Genomic DNA, 19032 nt, shown 5'->3' on the forward strand with positions numbered 1-19032 from the left:
GACTGTCTCCCAAGGGACTCTCTCAACCAGTGACCTGAACAGGCCAAAGTCTGCCCTCCGGAAGTCCATGATAGCAGTTTTGCTGACCCTTCTCCTTACTTCCCTCACAACCGAGAATTCTATCATGTCGTGGTCGCTAAGCCCAAGACGGCCTCCAACCACCACATCTCTCACCAGTCCTTCTCTGTTTGTAAACAGCAGGTCCAGTAAGGCACCTCCCCTGGTGGGCTCACTCACCAGCTGCATCAGGAAGTTATCCTCCACACACTCCAGGAACCTCCTAGACTGTTTCCTCTCTGCCGTGTTATACTTCCAGCAGATGTCCGGTAGGTTGAAGTCCCCCACAAGAACAAGGGCCAGCGAATGCGAGACCTCCGCCAGTCGCTTATAGAATGTCTCATCCGTCTCTTCATCCTGGTTGGGTGGCCTGTAACAGACTCCCAGCAGGATATCTGCCTCATTGGCCTTCCCCCTCATCCTTACCCACAAGCACTCTACTTGGTCTTCACAGTCTTCGATTTCTATGCAATCAAAACACTCCCTAACATACAGAGCCACCCCACCGCCTCTCCTTCCCTGCCTATCCCTTCGGAAGAGCTTATAGCCATCCATTGCAGCACTCCAGTCATGAGAAGCATCCCACCATGTTTCTGTGATGGCAACTACGTCATAGTTGTCGCGCTGCACAATGGCTTCCAGCTCCTCCTGTTTGGTGCCCATGCTGCGTGCATTGGTGTAGATGCACCTGAGCCGGGCTATCGATTTCAACTCTGGCACGTTGAACCTACCCCTAGGTTCAACTCTAGTGAGCCCGGTTTTAGCCCCTCCCCCCTCCAAATCTAGTTTAAAGCCCTCTCAATGAGGCCTGCCAGCTCATGAGCAAGAATCCTTTTGCCCCTCGGCATCAGTTGCACTCCATCAGCTGCGAGTAGGCCCGGTGCCATGTAAACCGCCCCGTGGTCAAAAAACCCAAAATTCTGACAACGGCACCAGCCCCTGAGCCACGTGTTGATCAGGTGTGCTTTCCTGTTCCTTTCAGCGTTCTTCCCCGTCACTGAAGGGATTGACGAAAACACTACCTGTGCTCCCGCTCCATAGACCAGTCGCCCCAGTGCTCTCAAGTCATGCCTGTACACCATGTTTTCTTCAACATAAAAGAGATATGCTGTATTCTTATTGACTTCTTAGCAGCTGTAGTAACATCTATTTGTGAGATGAGTTCCTTGTACAGGCTAAGTACAGGTAATGCCAACTTGTAATTGCAGGCAAAATGTAATTGAACACAGCCTTTTATAAGGTTCATAAGCACTCATACGTGCAGTCTTCCAAGCATAACAAGGATAAGGGCAATGCTTATCTATAAACACCATTTTATTGGATGGCTTCAAACAATAACAACAGCTATTTTGTAAAGCTTCTGTAAATTACTAAAACTCCAGGAAGAAACTTATGGTACACTAAACTATCACCAAAATACATGTTTGAATACATGATGAAGTACCACCTCAAAATAATAAAATAATGCCTACAACAGCCTTCAAACAGCAATGAGCTCTCAGTTTCAACTGAATCAATGCTGCTGCTTTGCCTCAGCTATTGCTTCTACCCCTACTAGAGACTGTCTCCTTTTTATTACAATTATCAAAAAACTCTTACCTCTCCATCTCGTATTCTTTCATGCCCACTTTCACTGCCTTCATTACCTGTAAAATACATATGAACATGGGACATTCATAGCAGGAGGGAATCTCATATTTATAAATTTATGACTTATGACTGAGTATCTCCAGAGGAACCTATATTACAAAAAAATCATCTGTACTTCATTTAAATTTACATCAGTACATGCATTTTCAAACTACATTAGAAATCAAACTCATTTTAATCTTTATAAATGCCTGCAGTCTGCAGCAATAAAGCAAGTTTAATTGCCAAACTACTATATCCTAATGAAGTGCAGCTCATCAAGATACCAATGCTTAATTCTGAAAGCTTTGGTGAACTTGGCAGCAAGTCCTTTTGTTTTGCTTTTATAAAACACCAGCAAAACAAAACTGTGAACTGGAATACACCACAAAGGAAGATCCTCTTTTGTACTTTGCAATCTGAATCAACAGAAAGCTACTAAATTTAACACTCTTACAACCCATAAATCTGATTTTTGTTCTCAGATTTCTGAGAATGTACACCAGTTTTATTCTTTTGCCTGTTTCTGTATTATAAAAGTTCTAGGCAGCTGCTCTATGGAAGAAATTCTCTCAGATGTGATAAGATTATTCAGGGATGATGAAGGACCAAGGTGAATGAATGCAAATGACTATGCCTAGGCTCTGCAATTTTACAATATTCTCTTTAGAATATTATTACACTTCACAGTTCAGAAATCTGAGGAACAGGAGCAACGATATTAGTTGAGTCAGTAACCTCACCAGCTACTTTTACCCAAGCTCCCTCTGATCATCGCTCAGAATTCATGGCATCTCTGCATCACTATACGGAGTACAGGATTGACACCCAAGTTAATTTTGTCATCAACACCAGTAAAGCAATAGAATTCCAGTGGTACAGTGCTAGGTCCAACCTGACTAGCCTTGCTGAGATCCTGGATTTGTCTTTGCCAAATGCTATGTCAACAGAATAGCATCATGTAGCACTGTATTGGGGGACATACCCATCTCTGAGCAGTAACCTAAGGAATCCTTGAGCTATCCTCCACTGTACAAGGAAACACTCCTTCAGTTTGTAAGGATCTGGAGAGAGTAACTTGCTAGGTAAACTTTTCAGAGCTGCATGTGCTGACATAGGCCAGAAGAATAATCTTGATCTCCTCTTTCTCCATCATTACATAGGTATTTGTGCATACAGGACAGCTAGATTACAAGTAGGTCACCTTCTGCTGAGTCTGAATCTCTTATCCAAAACCACACTTGATTTCTCACACATCACAAATGCACCAGTGAGTTCAAGGACAATGCAAGGTATATTACTGGGCTGCAGTAAGAGGGATATTATCCTCTTATTTCTATCCAGCCTTTCCATTATTTTATTACTAAGCAATTCAGGGTTGCTGGGAACATTTTCTGAGTACCACTGCGACACTAAGAGCAAAAATTATTAACAGTAAAGGATCCATTACCTCTTTATGAGCTTCACTGGAGATTTTATTGGTGTAACGCAGAACTTCCAACTCCATGTCTGTCTTAATCACACGACTTAAAGAAAAGTAGAACAGGTATCAGGTTAGGTCGCAACTTCACAACTTAAGAATATGAAATAAGAAAACCTGAAAATAATATGCATCAGCTATGGTAAAATTAGATCAAGTACACCTCAAGAGAGAAGAGCTATTACAGTATTCATGACAGCGAAGTTTTGTTGGCATTGATTCACCATTAGCAAAACAAACTTACAAAGGGAAGTCACAAGCATTTCAATCATCAGCCTGCATCATTTTAATACTAATAAACAAGTGGTCCAACCAACATTTTTTCAACTCATTCTACAATACCTTAGGAGCAATGCATTTCTGCATTTGTCATGGCTCAAACACTACTTCAGACAGAACATTTCTACAAGCATACTTGATTTACTTTTTAAAGACAATTTGAAACTAGTTTACATAATGAAATTCCTACAGCTCCAGAATTTCTATTCATCACAATCCCAACTCCCACCTATTTGCAATACCTCAAAAAGCAGGGGGAAGGGGTGTGAAGAAATGCTATTTCTGTTTGGTATGAAAAAACGCAAAACATGAAATTCAGAAACCACAGCAACAGTAACTACAGCCACAATGTCCATTCTCTTTCACATGCTTCTGAAGGAAAAGAACCAAAACAAACAAACCTCCAAAACCCCCATCCTGTTTTTCATGCTTTATGAGACACTGAATTTGTGTCCATTTATGAACCTTGATACTCTGTTCTGAACTCATCTCAAAAGATTTACTCTTACGTACTTACACTGCTTTCTACCATGTATTTCAAATAAAACTAGCTATTTAGGATGACATGAACAGGGAACCAGAGATAGCTCCATACCTTCTATTAAAAATCACCTCCTCTTTCCACTGCTATACGCACTTGACTTCCTAATATTTCTCATGCTCATCTCAAAGGCAGCCATGAAGTACATACTTACTGTTTACAAAGAACAAAACTACATCTATTGAATTGCATGAAAATATTTAAATTGTATTTTCCAGCTCCACTCCAGAGCTTGCAGCAGTTAGAAAGTACCACAACTGTTGTATTTTGAAAATGTCACCAAGACAGCCCTTTTTTATTATAACATGGTCCTACCCACACTGCTGTAGAAAACTATTTACTGTATTTCTGCTCCTGTAGTTTGTTTTAACGAGTCCAGAAACAGGCTTCTCAGCCATCAGTGCCTCTGACATGCGATAAGAACATTTCCTACAGACAGCGACTGCATCGCTATGTGGCACAGCCACTCCCCTTCAAATACAACTTTTCTGGCAAGAATAACAGTACCTTTGTAAAAATGCTGGTATCAATCAAAAAGGTCTTACAAACAGGAACACAGCAGAGGGGAATGGATTGACACTGTTAGTCAATTGGAATATGACACAGAATAATCACTAGGCACATTGAGAATGAGAAGTACAAGGCTTTAAAATGCACACCAAAGTGAAAAAATTACACTGGAATGGTATAATCTGCTCACCATGGATGAGGAAACAAACTTCTGCTTCTGCCTTTCAGCCAAGACATGAAAAACAGCAGCTCAAATATATTCATGTTAGAATGAAGTAGCAAAGGCTTATAGATTTTTTTTTTTTAAATCCTGTTCTTTGGAAGACTGCATGTGCTAGAAGGATAATTTAATACTTGTTTGATGTGCTTTTGTATTATTTTCAATATACAGTACATATCTCTGATCTGCAAGTGCCTGAAAAAATAGGTTGTTTCATAATTCAGTTGTCTAATCTCTTTATTGGGATCTGCTAGTAATACAAGTTAGTAACTGCTCAACGGCAAGTGCAAACAGCATTAGAACCTATTTTACTCGACTAGGTCATAAGGCTTCAGGGTCAAGGTATTTATTTTAGATCATAACTTCTCAGGTATCTTTTTGCATATACAAATTCACACTCAGCCTCAGACAGGCTTTTTATGCAATGCATCACCTTCATTTACACAAGACCAAGCACTGAAATGTTTTACAGAAGATGTTTAGTCATTCTGAGACCAACAAAAGCCACTACCCAACCGTTAGTAGGGAAGAGAGGGAAGATGCACAATTGTGCAGGGAACACGATGAACTTCACCCTCCACTACATACCGAAAACAAAAAGTCACTGGGCTGCTATGTTGTCTGCAGTGGTACTGTTGATGGAATTCCCACCAGCAGAAGGGCACGTATTTCACCACCACCTCACTGTTCTGATGGCATGAAAAGCAACATTCTCCCAAGCCAGGTTTAAAGCATTGCTAGTCAAGGACTGTGGTTAGCACTATAGGGCAATCTTGTGGGTGATGAGTGGTCCACAGTTCTCAAGATGTTTTCCCCCCACTTCCAAGATAAGGCTACGAAGAAAGACCCACCTTTGTTCACAAATGTGAACTTCAACGTTCTATTAAAAACAGCTCTTTGGACCAGTTACACACTCTGTATACATTCATGAATATTTTAATGGAAACAAATAATTTCCAGGCTCCAGCTAATGCAATTGCACAAATGTACATTCAGCATGTAACACAGCTCTCAGATTAACAGGCAAGCCACTCAATGCAATCAAGTTAAAATAGAAGCACAAGTCTCCCATTGTCAGGGCTGACCCGTAACTTTTAACTCTTTTCATTTTACCAGTGTAAAAACATTTCTTCTTTCTCACTCTCCTCTTTTACATGCACTTTGTGCTTTTATGTGCACTTATGAGCAGGTGGCCTTTTCATGCATGTCAGTCATCCAAGAGAAGAGCGAAGCTTTAGTACAAACAAGTTATCATTTCAATCCTGAAATTAAGTTTGGTAATTTTAAGTGGCTGGATACCAAATTTCATGCACAACCTATTTTCCATTAATCAGGTGGTCAAGAGCACACAGAATTCAAGGCAGTTATGAGGGTGAAACTTGCATAACTCAACTACATTTTCCTAAACCAGTGCTTTCCTCAAAGATACACAAATGTTTGCTTCTCTATGTACATTCACCATTCCTGATCACGCCACCAGAAGTATTTGTTATCAGCTGTCTTGTTTTGTTGGGTTTAGTACATGCATGCAACCTTAATGGCTGCTTTCTGTGACATGCATGGAAAACATATGGGTACATCCACTCCTTGTCCTTCTGGAAACATTAGGTTTACGGGCCACCTAGTAAGTATAGATGCTGCCCACATAGACAGAATCTGCAGTCCTGCCTTGTCTTCACCCTTTTTCAGGTCTGCTGTTACCTTCCCGCATTTTATTTATAGAAACTTCTCTACCATAGTTGATATATTCATGCACTTCTGCAAGCCTTCACATAAAAACTTGCTAACTGGATTAGCATAAAAGCCAGTAAATGTAGTAATGCATATATGCAAAGGAGAAGCACTACAGTACAATTCTGAAAGACAGTTGCATGAACACCAAACACAGGAGTTAATCTTGAAACAGTTCAAAAAGATGCTAAGAGGTTTACAACATAAATTAAAAAAACCCTCTGAAAACACAAAACGCATATGCCCGGCTTTAAGACATTAACATACAGATCACTTTTCCCGAAGAAACAATTACAGCTTTCCAAAATAATGCAAAACACAGAACACATGAAATCTTACACATGTAAATACCAAATCCCATTTTCATTGTGGTTACAGGAAAATACAGTATATACAGGCACAAAACAAGCCATACATTGCTAAATGTTTATCTTGTATCACCACCACAATTATGGTAGACAGATATTGGTATACTAAAGTAACAAAAGACCATTTTGCTAACTGCCAGTGTAGAAAAAATTCCTTCTGATTACTAGGGAGATAATTTGGACAAGTTTGGAGCTTGTCTTCTGTTAGAGGACATTTTCTTTTCAAAACAGTGAAATCAATACTTAGCATATACATTCAGTATCAAATTTGAAATGTGAGTATTTAAAATTTAAAGTGTTTAAATGTGGTTGAAAACACATTCACTCAATTTAAAAAATAAAAGTGAAAACACCCATCTGCAAACTGCTGAAATCCATTCTAAGGTCAAACTCTTTTATGTTTTATCCTTGTTTTATAGCAAGTCAGAAAACCTTGAAATCTTGAAAAAGGATGAGTAAAGAAGGGAGACAACAGATCACAAACGCTTCGCCCCATGTCAGTATCGAACCATTTTCTCTGCATTTTATTAGAAGACTGTATAATACTAGAGTTGCCTTTTGTAGCTCACAGTTCTCCCCGGCTGGTTCAGAAAGCTCAGCCATTTCACCTCTTGCTGGCAGTTTTGACAGCATGGTATAGATTGGAGTTTTCTGACAAGTATCATGTAAAGCTGAATAGATCAGAGTTTGCTGAATTTGAAATTATATGCATCCATGCAAGCATACGATTCAAACTAAGCCATTTCCTACCCTAGAATATAACCCTCCAAAAATTAATCTTCCTAAAAGAAAAATATTCTTAATTCTAAAAATGCTATTGCTTTCCAAAGAAAGTTTCTTGGGCAGTAACTTGGCCTTCCAAGGAAATTTCTACTTTAGGAAGCTTTAATACACATAGTCTGTAATTCACATATTGATTTCACCAGACACTTCAATCCTAACAACAGTCTTTAACATATTTCTGACTTAAAATGAAAGCCACCAAACTCTATAAAACCTTTTAAAACACTTCTGAAAGCAAATCTGACCTTTGGCTTCACTTCCTTTTCCCAGAAAGCCAGGTGGAGGGAAGGTGCATACCAAGCATCTCTCTCCCGCGAGATTGCAGGGAGACAAAATCGGAATTCTGGGCTGGCACTCCCAATTCACAGAAGAGAGATTCTCTCTACACCAAAAATAAACAGCTCCAAGTGCTGCCTTTCTACTGCCTTGGTGCTCCATCTATCTCAGTACAACTCCAGGGCACAGACCTCATGTTTGTCCATCCCTGAGCTTCCTGAAGAGGATTTAAACCCACATTAACCCAAAACACAGAGGAGAAAAGCTTATCAGGTGACACCTTGCTAAGGTGAATGGAACCAGAATGAAAGCTAACTTGGGAACGAGCTTGCAGCCCTAATCCAAAGCCTTCTGCAGCTAAAATTGTCATCTCTCTCCCTGTAGTGCTGCTGTATCTACAGATCAAAGCTTGGAAGTTAGACCAGGCCTCTCTTCAGGTCCCCTTTCCTGCCCCTTGCCTTTCTCTGCTCACAAGACTACAAAAACGTGGCCAAACAAGAGGAGCACAAAAATGGCACTGTCAGGTTAAAGACATAACTCCCTCCTCTGCTCTTTGTTTAAAAAGGTCACTTAGACAACCTTCCTCTGGCTGCTGGGCACATGATAATGAGGCGTCAGAGGCTGAAAGTTACCTTAAATAATAAAAAACCCCTATCCCCAACACCAAACCAACCAACTAGAACTCAGCAGCAGCCACCTCTGCAGGAAAATAAGACTTTATGATGAACTTCTAACTTGTAGCCTTCTATTATTTTTGTAAGCAATGTAACACAGCATCAGGGGTCTCAGAGCATGTGTGAACATTTCTAGATCTTCCCTATCAATACCTGTAATGACAGGAGCTGGACTAATTAAATACAAATGATATTTTGAGAAGAAAACAGGTTTTACTAAGCTCCTTCTTTACCCAGTCTTCCTAATTGTGTTTAATTTGTACAGCCCTACACATCAACTTCTGAACTGAGGTTCTGTCTACGTTACTCAGGACTCTGCACCTCAAAGGCTGACCAACTCTTAAATTCAGAAATCAATTCTATAAAGTAACTTCTTTGTTTTGGAAAAGGAAGGGTCCAAATTCTAAAAGGACAGAATAGGCAAGATTTAAAAATTGGTACCCTGAGCAATTTTCTGTGTTACAAAGCACTCACATTCCCCCTTGCACTCTTCAGCAAGATTTGCAAGCCCTGAGTCCCTCTACTATACATCTCCAGGTCCACCTGTGACTTAGTGACGCAAACATGTCTAAGCAAAGTTTCCCCGCTTCCCACTTTCCTTTTACAACTTTTTTAATGTCATGCCAAGCAATGAAAAATGGCTGTAACAACAGAAATGTGACCTATTAAAATTCTACACATTCTGAAATCGCATTGTTGTTCAAAAAACATCTCCCCAACTTCCAAGCTGGCAACTAGATGTAGATGAAGACAGAAGATTGTTCTCAGCACATGTGCTAATAATAAATATTAAAAAGAATAATACATGAAAGAATATAATACAATCAGCTACATCAGGGTTAGTCAGAGTGTACACTTTCCTGTTTGTATTTTAAGATTCTGAGCTTATCTGTCTTAACTAAGGATTTGCCTCCTCATTTCTAGATCAATACACTCAAAAAGCTTAGATAAAAAAAACTAATTCATTAACAAAAATCCACTAGGTTATTTCTTCACTTCATTTCCTAAATGGAAAACTAGAAAGCCCTAGTTATGGGGCAGCCCTCAGGACAAAGTCAGCAATGCTGACCAAAAGAGGAAAACTGGTAAAATACAGTAGCTTTGCAAGCTGCTAATACATTTAGTCACACTCTCTAATTTTGTCTATTCTAGACAGGCTACCGCAGACTTCCCCTAGAATTACAAAGCACAGTTAGATAAATAATAATTCAACAAAATTAATGCTGTTAAAATAAATACTAGAAAAGTAATAACACCTTATTAAATATTACCTGTTCAGAGACAGTTTTCATCTACCTTTTATTTTTGTTGCTAGAATAAGAATTATCCTCAGTTCTTTTCCTATTCATACAAATTCACATTTACACGTGACTTAACTCCAAACACATTCTATAAAAATGTATATCCAGATACAAGGCTTAAGAAATGTTACATAAATTCTTGACTTTTCAATGCTGTTACCTATCCCTGTTTCTATTTTTGTACATTATTTCTATCCCACAACATGAAATCAGCTTGAAATTGAAACTCATATAGTAGACTAGGAGGCTTCTGCTGAGGGAATCTCTCTGAAGCAATGGTACAGAATATAAATATAAGCGCGTTCACCAGTACTGGAAGAGAATGATTTTATGCTACTCACCATTCTGCAATTTCAGGATGAAGGATTTTGTTGTTCACATTAAATCTACAAAAAAACACAAATGTTAAAAAACAGCCAAGCACACAACAGCAAGAAACTGCACATTTACTTTTTTTTTTTTTTTAATGTGTCTTCTCTGAGGATGTGAAAACCTGCAAAGGCAAATATTGTACTGGAATTCAGTACAGATCATTATAGATCCCACTGAGGAGAATGCACACACGCTCACCTTCACTGTGCAGGTGTTTAATTGTTTAATTTTGAAATACATAGGACTAAATCAGATAGATAATTTTAAGAATGTTCAGAAACTACAGTAACAGTATGTTCAAGTCATATTTAAAAAACTTCTTTGACAAAGATAAAATGTTAAGTTATCAATTCACTGCTATGAGCGTGGGCTGGACCAGATCAATCTCCAGAGGCCCCTTCCAACCAAAATTGTTCTGTGATTTTAATTTTGCTCCTCAAATACCCTGCACTGAAATGAAACACAGTGAATTGCTAATTTCCTCCTTTGTTTTATACCTTCTGATTTTTGTGGGCACAGAACATGGCACGTGATAAACAAGCTTGCTCAGAGGACTGTGAAAAGGAAAACAACCTCTCCTTGTCTTTTCTGATCCAGAGAAGAGGCAAAGCAAAAGCTTCCATCTCACCTTGGCTTCACTTAACTGTTTTTCTGTTTATTTTCTACATTAGCAATGCGTGTATTCTTGGAACTACTTTGAGGCTCTCTAAACAGTAACATTACAGTGGCCAATAGAGTAAGAAGCTGAGTAATTAAGTGGAACATAAATGGATTTTCAAGCATTGTTCAAGGGAGGTTTTTTGCTTATAATTTAAATGCCTAAGGAGTGTTCTGCATCGAAGATATTTTTTTGTCTGACTCGGGACTGTTGGCTCTTCAGTTAGGGCATTTAAGAGAATTAAAATGCTCCAAGGCTCCCAACAGATCTTCAGAAGAATGCTGTAAGGCAACAATACATTTTCCCACACTTTTGAAGAAAAAATTAAATATATTTCAGGTTATTAACTATTCTTTATGCCACAGAAGGGACGAACTAAAGCACAAATCCAATTAAAAGAATTATTTGAAAGTCACTTGATTGTACCAGGGTCTTCCTGCATCCTCAGATAGCAAAAAAAACCCAAACCCTATGCTTCTCTTTTTCAAGAATACAAACTTATAAAATCCTAACAAAGTGAAAGTTAATAGTTTTGTGTTTCTACTCCAGGATAGCAAACAACAAGTTATGACAACATTCAACAAGGACAAGCTGCATGATATTCAGTATTATGAGTATTAATTAAAAACCACTGGAAAAGCACCAATACAAAAAGCCACAAGTCACAGAATACCGCATCATTATAGAATACAGTTGATACTTGGAAAGAAGAAAGTCTTGTAAAATCAGAGAAGGGCACTTCAATTTAATCATCACCATCCCCACAGCTATTACCTATGTAGGCCAATGCAGACTGTTACAGGAGTCACCTCCTCGTTCAAAGGGAATCCATTATATAGCTTTAGCAAAAAGCCTTAGGCCGCAAGCTGTGAACGTTCACCGAGAAGACTGACGAACTTACACTGAACTCTTACTTGGTTACATGAGGGAAGGCCCTGACCCGGGTGTAAATGAGAAGGATAAGACAGACACATCCATCAGCAGAAGTAGCCTCCTCAAGAGTAGATAAAGCACGGCCTGCCTAGAGGCAGTGAAGGGATCCAGCGAGGACCAAGGAGACCCCAGACCCAAATGCTACTACTGGGCCAAACCATCTCACGAGGGGAGGGGAACTTTGACTGTAAGGGTGTAATTGCCCAGAGATTCTTTGTTCGGGGTCCCTCTCTGGAGGCACCCAGCTCGAGCTGTTTTCCACTGCTGTACTACTTAATAAACTCCTCTGGCGTACGTCACGTCAGAGATTCTGCTTCAGGAAACCCAGGGTCGAGCCTGAGGGAAGAGGAGGTGCCCGAGAGGGAGTGAGTGTGTGTGTGAGGAGGGGAAGAGGGCACCGTCGGCTCGCTGGAGTCGCCGCTGCGAAGGGACTCCGGTCCGAGCAGTTACAGCCGTGGGTGGTGGTGTGTGCGACTCCGCGATCGGTGTGTGCATGCTCGGGCAGCGGCTGCTCCCTTAACAAGACATAATTCACAAAAATTTATACAGAAGAAAATATACGAATGATATAGTAAAATTGATCTATAAAAACTCTAAAAACCCAAAATCCCAAGTTCTCTATTTGGCTGGAAAGCATACTGACACCACCACAGAAAACCAAGACACAGAAGAATTACGTTGCAGCTGTAACAACAGATACAAGGACTTTCAATAATTGTCATCAGTACGTTAAACAGAAAACAGATCAATGAAGGCAAGTGTAAGAAGACACTGCAGCACTGCAGAAAGCTCCAGCACCAGCTCTATGCAAATAAGACAAGTATAAACTGTGGTTATCATGAAGTAACAAAAAAAATAAAGGGCAAGGAAGGGCAGGTAGAGAAGGCAGCTGACAGACTCTGAAAATTCACATCTCTTCTGTCAAGAACCTGACACACACACTTTAACCACAGGCACAAACAGATGAAACTAAAAGCAAACCAATCAATCAGTAAAACTACGAACCTCATCGACTGCATCTCATCTGAGCATCTAACTATTAAAAAAAATAAGGGAGGAGGGGATTGTACACCAGCATAGCCTTATAATAGTTCAAATAATGCTCTTCCAGAAAATAAATTTCAGCTGAGAGACGTACCATCTCTGTTGCAGTCCCTGCTTTTTACCTATCCCAGCCCTAAAGGCTCTGCTTAAACTGTCTTTGTGCCGCCAGAAATGCAAGTTTTACTTACTGGCTGGGACCACCTACTATGTGGCAACTTCTTAAAATTCTAGTTGGTGTCAATTGGGGAAGCTAATTAAACACACAGAAAGGCAGCAGGATAAAACAAGGGAGTGCTGGGGGTGTGGAGAAGAGGCAGGAGGTCATCAGCAGAATGGCAGTTCTACCTCTCACCTGAAAGACAGACTTTCTGATGCAATGTCAAGTATAAAACAAGATCTTAGACCTCTAGGACAAGCATGAATACAGACTTGGAAGAGAATCCAATCTGTTGCATGTAGCTTTTTCAAGGAAGCCAACTATTAAGGATTGATGTCTCAACTCTGCTTAGCTCGTGACAGCTGTGGGTCATGTGCTAGTGGCCACAAGGCCACTTGTTTGCAGCTGCTAGACTTCTAAAGCTATGCTTCACTTTACTTACCAACAAGGCAGCTGAACAAACCACATCCTAAAAGCTACTGGTTAAATAATAAGCTCAAGGGGAAGAGCTTGTTGTCACTAACAGGAGAACATAAATAGTGTTCATAACAAATAATTCACATAATTTATGCACAAAGTCCTACATAAAATAACCCTACCTTGTCCGTCCAGCAAAGTTTTTATCCTGCTAGACAATAAACAACTTACTCTTAAAAACCATGTACTGCCCTAACGTTAAGGTCATGTACTGCAATCCAATTCTACATTTTCCTGCAATTTGCAAATTGCCAATACTTAGATGATGTGATATGTGGTCTTGAGGAAGAAAACAAATTGATATTTTGCTACAGTTGCAATCTGTAACATGTTAATACTCCTATTTAATCGACATAGAACTAAGAAATACTACACTGAAAGGCACGTCCAAATTGATTTCATACTCAGTTGTCCTTTAACATGGAAGACAATTTCATTAATTTAAAAAAAAAGCTAGGAATCTACACTTCCTATATAACAATACTGTATAATGAGACCCTTTCTTGTCAGTTTAATGAATACACTTTGTGTGTATGTGGTGATAAAAATCTAAAACATATTCATACACAATGTTAGAATTTTCTACTGTTCTTCAAAATGGAGAGTCCTCCCCCTAATGATTGACTTCGCTATGCAATAGGGAAGAGGCCATTTAAATGGTCTCCACTGTCATACCCAACAAGTGCAGTTCTGAGGCAAAGGAATTCACTGAAAAACTTTAAACATTAGGTACAATTGCTTAAACCGCCTATCGTTTACATCAATCAATTCTGAGGATAAAAAAAGCCCCCAACACAGTCAGCAAAGATTTATTCAACAGTGTTGTAAAGTATGTGGCGCATTACTGTTTATCCATACAGGTTCAAAATCCATTTTCTGTATGGTGAATCAAGTAATCTCAAAGCATTTTTACAAGTGACACAAAACCACTACATGATTAGACTTAAAAAATTCCTGCACACTTTCCAGTCTGAAAAATGGGTCCATGAATTAGGAAAAAAGGAACTAGCCTTTATTAGCAAACAGAAATACATATTTCTAGAAAACAATGCATTAGAGTAACTTTAGAAATCTGCCTTCTACCCTTAGGCCACCTGGAGCAAGTAAGAGCAAGTCATTTCTGTAGGATTCATAACATCTCTAAACAAAGCTGACATAAGGGCAGTTACCAGAAGCAACATTAGTAAATGGTCCAGGTCTCCTAAGTCCCTGTCCCAGATTGCTCCCTCCACTGAACCACAGTACTACCCACCGCTAAGCGGGGAGAGTTCCCAAGTACAGCCATTCTCCATTTTTACAGATTGCAGCAATATACAAGCTTTTTGCTATATGAGAACTATACATAAACTAATGGAAACTATGATATAGTTCACTATTATGGGCTCTATTATCAGCATAAAATCAAGTTTGATCATTGCTAGCAGGACAAAAATAACTTAGGAGTGATCTTCAGGGTGAGCATATAAATAACCCATGACCACAGTAGTCGTTTTGTCTCAAATGACTATTTATTACAGTGGAAAAATTAATCAAATAGTTTAGGTAATTATGTTCCACAAGAAGTTCAAAAGGTTCAAGAAGTAAGGCAGGGAAGCAACATCATTAGGGCAAGCAAAAGGCAGCTTCTGACGGGAGCAGATGAACAGAGCAGAGCGAGCAAGATTCAGCTTTTTCAGGAAATGATACATTATTTCTATTATTATCCATCACCAAAAATCCCAAAAAGCAAAAAAACCCAACAGAACTGGGGCACAGTCAGTCTGGGAGAAGAGACAAATGGGACCATGAGGAACAAAAAAGGGCCCTAGCAAGCAAATACATCTTGGCCAGGTAACCAGAAACTGGAAACAAACAAGAACCCAGGAATAAAATACAGCACCAGAGCTAGGGCAGAGCCCAGCCGAGCGGAGGACAGAGATGACAGCAACAAGGCACAGTCGTGGGCAGACGGGAGGGAGGGCAGTTTGAAGGAGCACATTGCGTAGTACAAACTCCATGGTTTTAGTCCTCTCGGGAGAAATCAATACATCCAAAATACATGCATTTCTATAAAGGAAACATTTTATACAGGAGAGGTGGAGAAGCAGAAAAGCAGGAATCCTGAAATTGGTTTGGGTCTGTGTTGAAAATAAATATAAAATGGGCTGATTTACATGCAGTTAAACAATCTGACGAAAGCAGAGTTTAAAAGGAAGCTCCCCCCCTCTTCTGCACCCTCAATTAGCAACGTTCACTCTCCACATGCCTACCGCTGGCACACAGACCATGCCTGCTCTCGCAACAGACATGACAGCCCCGGAGAAGACAGAAGCAAAGTGTGGGACATCAAGGGAAGGCTGGAGTGACAAGTGGTTTGAGGGCATGGTATCTGTCAGAAGAAGGGAGTGGATCTTCGGCACATCCAACAACAAAATCAATGCATGCTCTTCCATACTGCAGGCACGGGAGGGGAAGACTCTAACCAGATCTGTCAAAGGCAGCAAAATGAAAATCTTGATGCCTAGGGGTGGAGAGGGATGAGCATATCCAGGGTCTCAAAAGAGAAGTATCTGTTAAACAGCTGGAAATAGCCCCTAAAGAATGGAAAAGCATTCCTCCCCGAGCACACTGACAGCATGTTTACCAAAAACCAGAAAGCCAGCAATAAAATATCACTAATCCCTTTAAGTGTTGCAGGAGACATGCTATTAAAATCTCAAATCAAGTGCTAAATGGAGTGGCTTCCTAACCTAATGTTGACTAGTAATAGAATGCGTTATTAATTAAACTCTAGTGTTTAGTGACATTCAGGGGGGAAAAAAGGTCTTTTTGATACTTCAGACAGACCTTTGTACATTATTCCCATAATGAATTACTGCTGGAGTTAATAACTGTTATATTTCATGTGGAGGTGTCTCAGATAAAACTGGAGGTATCAATCCACACAGATTTTGGAGTCCACCTGTACCCAGAGAGGGTAAGGTAACTGAGTATCTACTTGGTCAAAGCAACAGAACATGCTATTGCTGTAACAGCAGAAAGGACACCAAATAGTCATTAAAAACAGCTTGCTTACATTCTGGAATAGTTTCTATTTAACTCACTGGGCAGCAAAAGATGTCTAAATGTCTGCCACCTTGGTCCCCAATATCCCTGACAGAATCATTTAAGTTTCCATTTAGGTTGCAGAGGAGAGTAATTATGGAATCAGATTCCAGATTTCAGTTCACACGACACAGAGAAAAGATGATTCTAGCAGAAAGCGTGCTCTCAGACTACACAAATGAGTGCCCAGACTTGCAGCAAATTCTGTGCATTACGATGATCACTGCAAAATTAATGTGCTGTCAACAGAGGTGGATGGAGAAAAATACAGTGGGGTCACTGGAAGTCAAGGATCATTAAAAAAAGGCCATCTACTCAACATCTCAGCAGGAGTGCTTATTTTAACAGGATTTTTAATGGAAGGCTTTCTTTCTTTTGTGCCATACACGAGCTAAAATCGAAAATGATCTCATTTTAGGATATCATAACAGAAGAGACAGTTGTATTTCATTCAACATTGAAGTCGTCATACTCACATCCCAGAGCAGGCTGTGATGTATTTTTATTTGCTGCCTTTTCAAAATACTGCATGTAGAAGGACATTTTCACCCCACTGATAGCCAAACTTCATAAAAAGACAACATCAAGGGACACTAAAAGATCACATCTAGGTAGAAAGGTGGTCTTTTATTTTACACCTGTAATGTGACATCTTTTCAGAGGCTGTGCATACCAGAATCCCTAATATCTACCTTAACACGGTACAAGGAAGTCACTAAGAGAAAGAAGCTACTCTTAACGATTCATTCTTCTGAAATCTGAAAACCAAATATTCCAATTCCAAAAGTAGAAATGGAGGTAAGGGGATGTGTCTGTTTGGTTTTAGATACTTAAAGCAAACGCAGAGAAAGACAAACACTGGATGACCAAAAAAAAGCACCATTGTATTTTAAGTCGTTACAAACCTGTCAAGTACTTCATTTCCAAAGAAATACCAATACATATGATCTGCCATTCAACATCCTGCCATTAGGAAAAAACATCATTTAATGTGAAACATAAAATGAATTCAACATAACCATGCGAGAATTGATGTATAAAAAGGCCTTGTCACTTACTGGCTGATTCCCTCAAAGGAAGCTTCTTTGGAGACATTTCCGCTATCAGTATTGACACCGCGCTGGGAGGAAAAAGATGAAAAGGACCATGATTCTGAGACAAATAGAAGGATTTAAAATTTAAATCACAGGGAGAAACTGATGGCAGTAAGTCTTTAGGAAAACTTATGTATAAGTTTATTTGAATCACTATAAATAAAAATCCCAGACTGTTCAAATGCAGACCAATATAAGAAATTATTTGTTTCATAAGTGACCAACATAGAACTCCGGTTAGGATGTGCTGCTTAGGAAAATAGCAAGCTTTGATTTCTAATTCCTGTATGTCTTGAGAGGGAACTAGGAGACCTATATAATAATAAAGGGCAAGGGAATAACAAACGCGCAAGGTTTATTCTGAAGTAATTTAATTTAAAAACAAATTATTACAGACTGCCTTGGCAATGCTTACTATTTAAATTTGCATGCTGCTTCCCTACAGCTTTCCATTCAAGCAAGTAGCATAAGCAAGACTATTTTGGCTGCTACACAGCACATGAACACTTCTGACATGTGCCTGGGAAACCCTGTGGAGCAGCGTTACAGTTCTGTGTGTGGAATGAGACCACATGGGAAGAGGACCAAGCTTCCATGCAGCCAGCAGGAAGAGAAGTGCTCTTCCCTTCTCTGGACACAAAAATGACCAGAGGGATGGAACACCTCTCCTCTGAGGACAGGCTGCGAGGGTTGGGGCTGTTCAGCCTGGAGAAGAGAAGGCTCTGGAGAGACCTTATTGCAGTCCTTCCAGTACTTAAAGGGGGCTTACAAGAAAGATGGGGACAGACTTTTTAGCAGGGCCTGCTGAAGGGGTAATGGTTTTAAACAAAAGAGGGTAGATTTAGACTAGATATAAGGAAGAAATTTTTCACAATGAGGGTGGTCAAACACTGGCACAGGTTGCCCAGAGAGGTGGGAGATACCTCATCCCTGGAAACATCCCACGTCAGGTTGGACGGGGCTCTGAGCAACCTGATCTAGTTGAAGATGTCCCTGCTCACTGCAAGAGGGGTTGGACTAGATGACCTTTAAAGATCCCTTCCGACCCCAAACTATTCTATGATTCTATGATTCACGGCAGTGGGAGGAATGTGAAAGCATCACAGCTCCATCCCCTCAGCTAGGAATTAGATGAAAATTCCCCATTACAACAGGATGCTTAGAGAGTGACAACTAATCAACAACTTGTGCAGAAAAAAACAGCAAGAAGCAGAAGCTGGTCAAATACTCCCTTTCCCATTCATTTCTCTCAAAGAACATGGAAAAGCTATAGGGTTATCATTTATGTGTGTGAGTGTGTGTATACAAATGTAAGTGGAAGAAAGACTGAAAACTGTTTAGGCCTCTGTTCTTAATGGATAAAG

General features: G+C 39.8%; 1 protein-coding gene across 1 annotated transcript in view; it reads right to left on the reverse strand.

Annotated features, from left to right (window-relative positions):
* Nucleotides 1-19032, reverse strand: part of PEPD (peptidase D) — a gene marked incomplete at its 5' end in the record, with an annotated part of 146066 nt that overhangs the window by 100757 nt on the left and 26277 nt on the right. Inside the window, 4 exons of the mRNA XM_082005932.1 lie at nt 1657-1703; nt 3137-3212; nt 10191-10235; nt 17633-17694. Of these exons, the coding sequence (XP_081862058.1) occupies nt 1657-1703; nt 3137-3212; nt 10191-10235; nt 17633-17694 (230 nt within the window). The remainder of the gene's footprint in view (nt 1-1656; nt 1704-3136; nt 3213-10190; nt 10236-17632; nt 17695-19032) is intronic.

This window comes from Phaethon aethereus (genome assembly GCF_964289735.1).
Source record: "Phaethon aethereus genome assembly, chromosome: 13".
In the NCBI taxonomy this organism is placed as follows: domain Eukaryota; kingdom Metazoa; phylum Chordata; class Aves; order Phaethontiformes; family Phaethontidae; genus Phaethon; species Phaethon aethereus.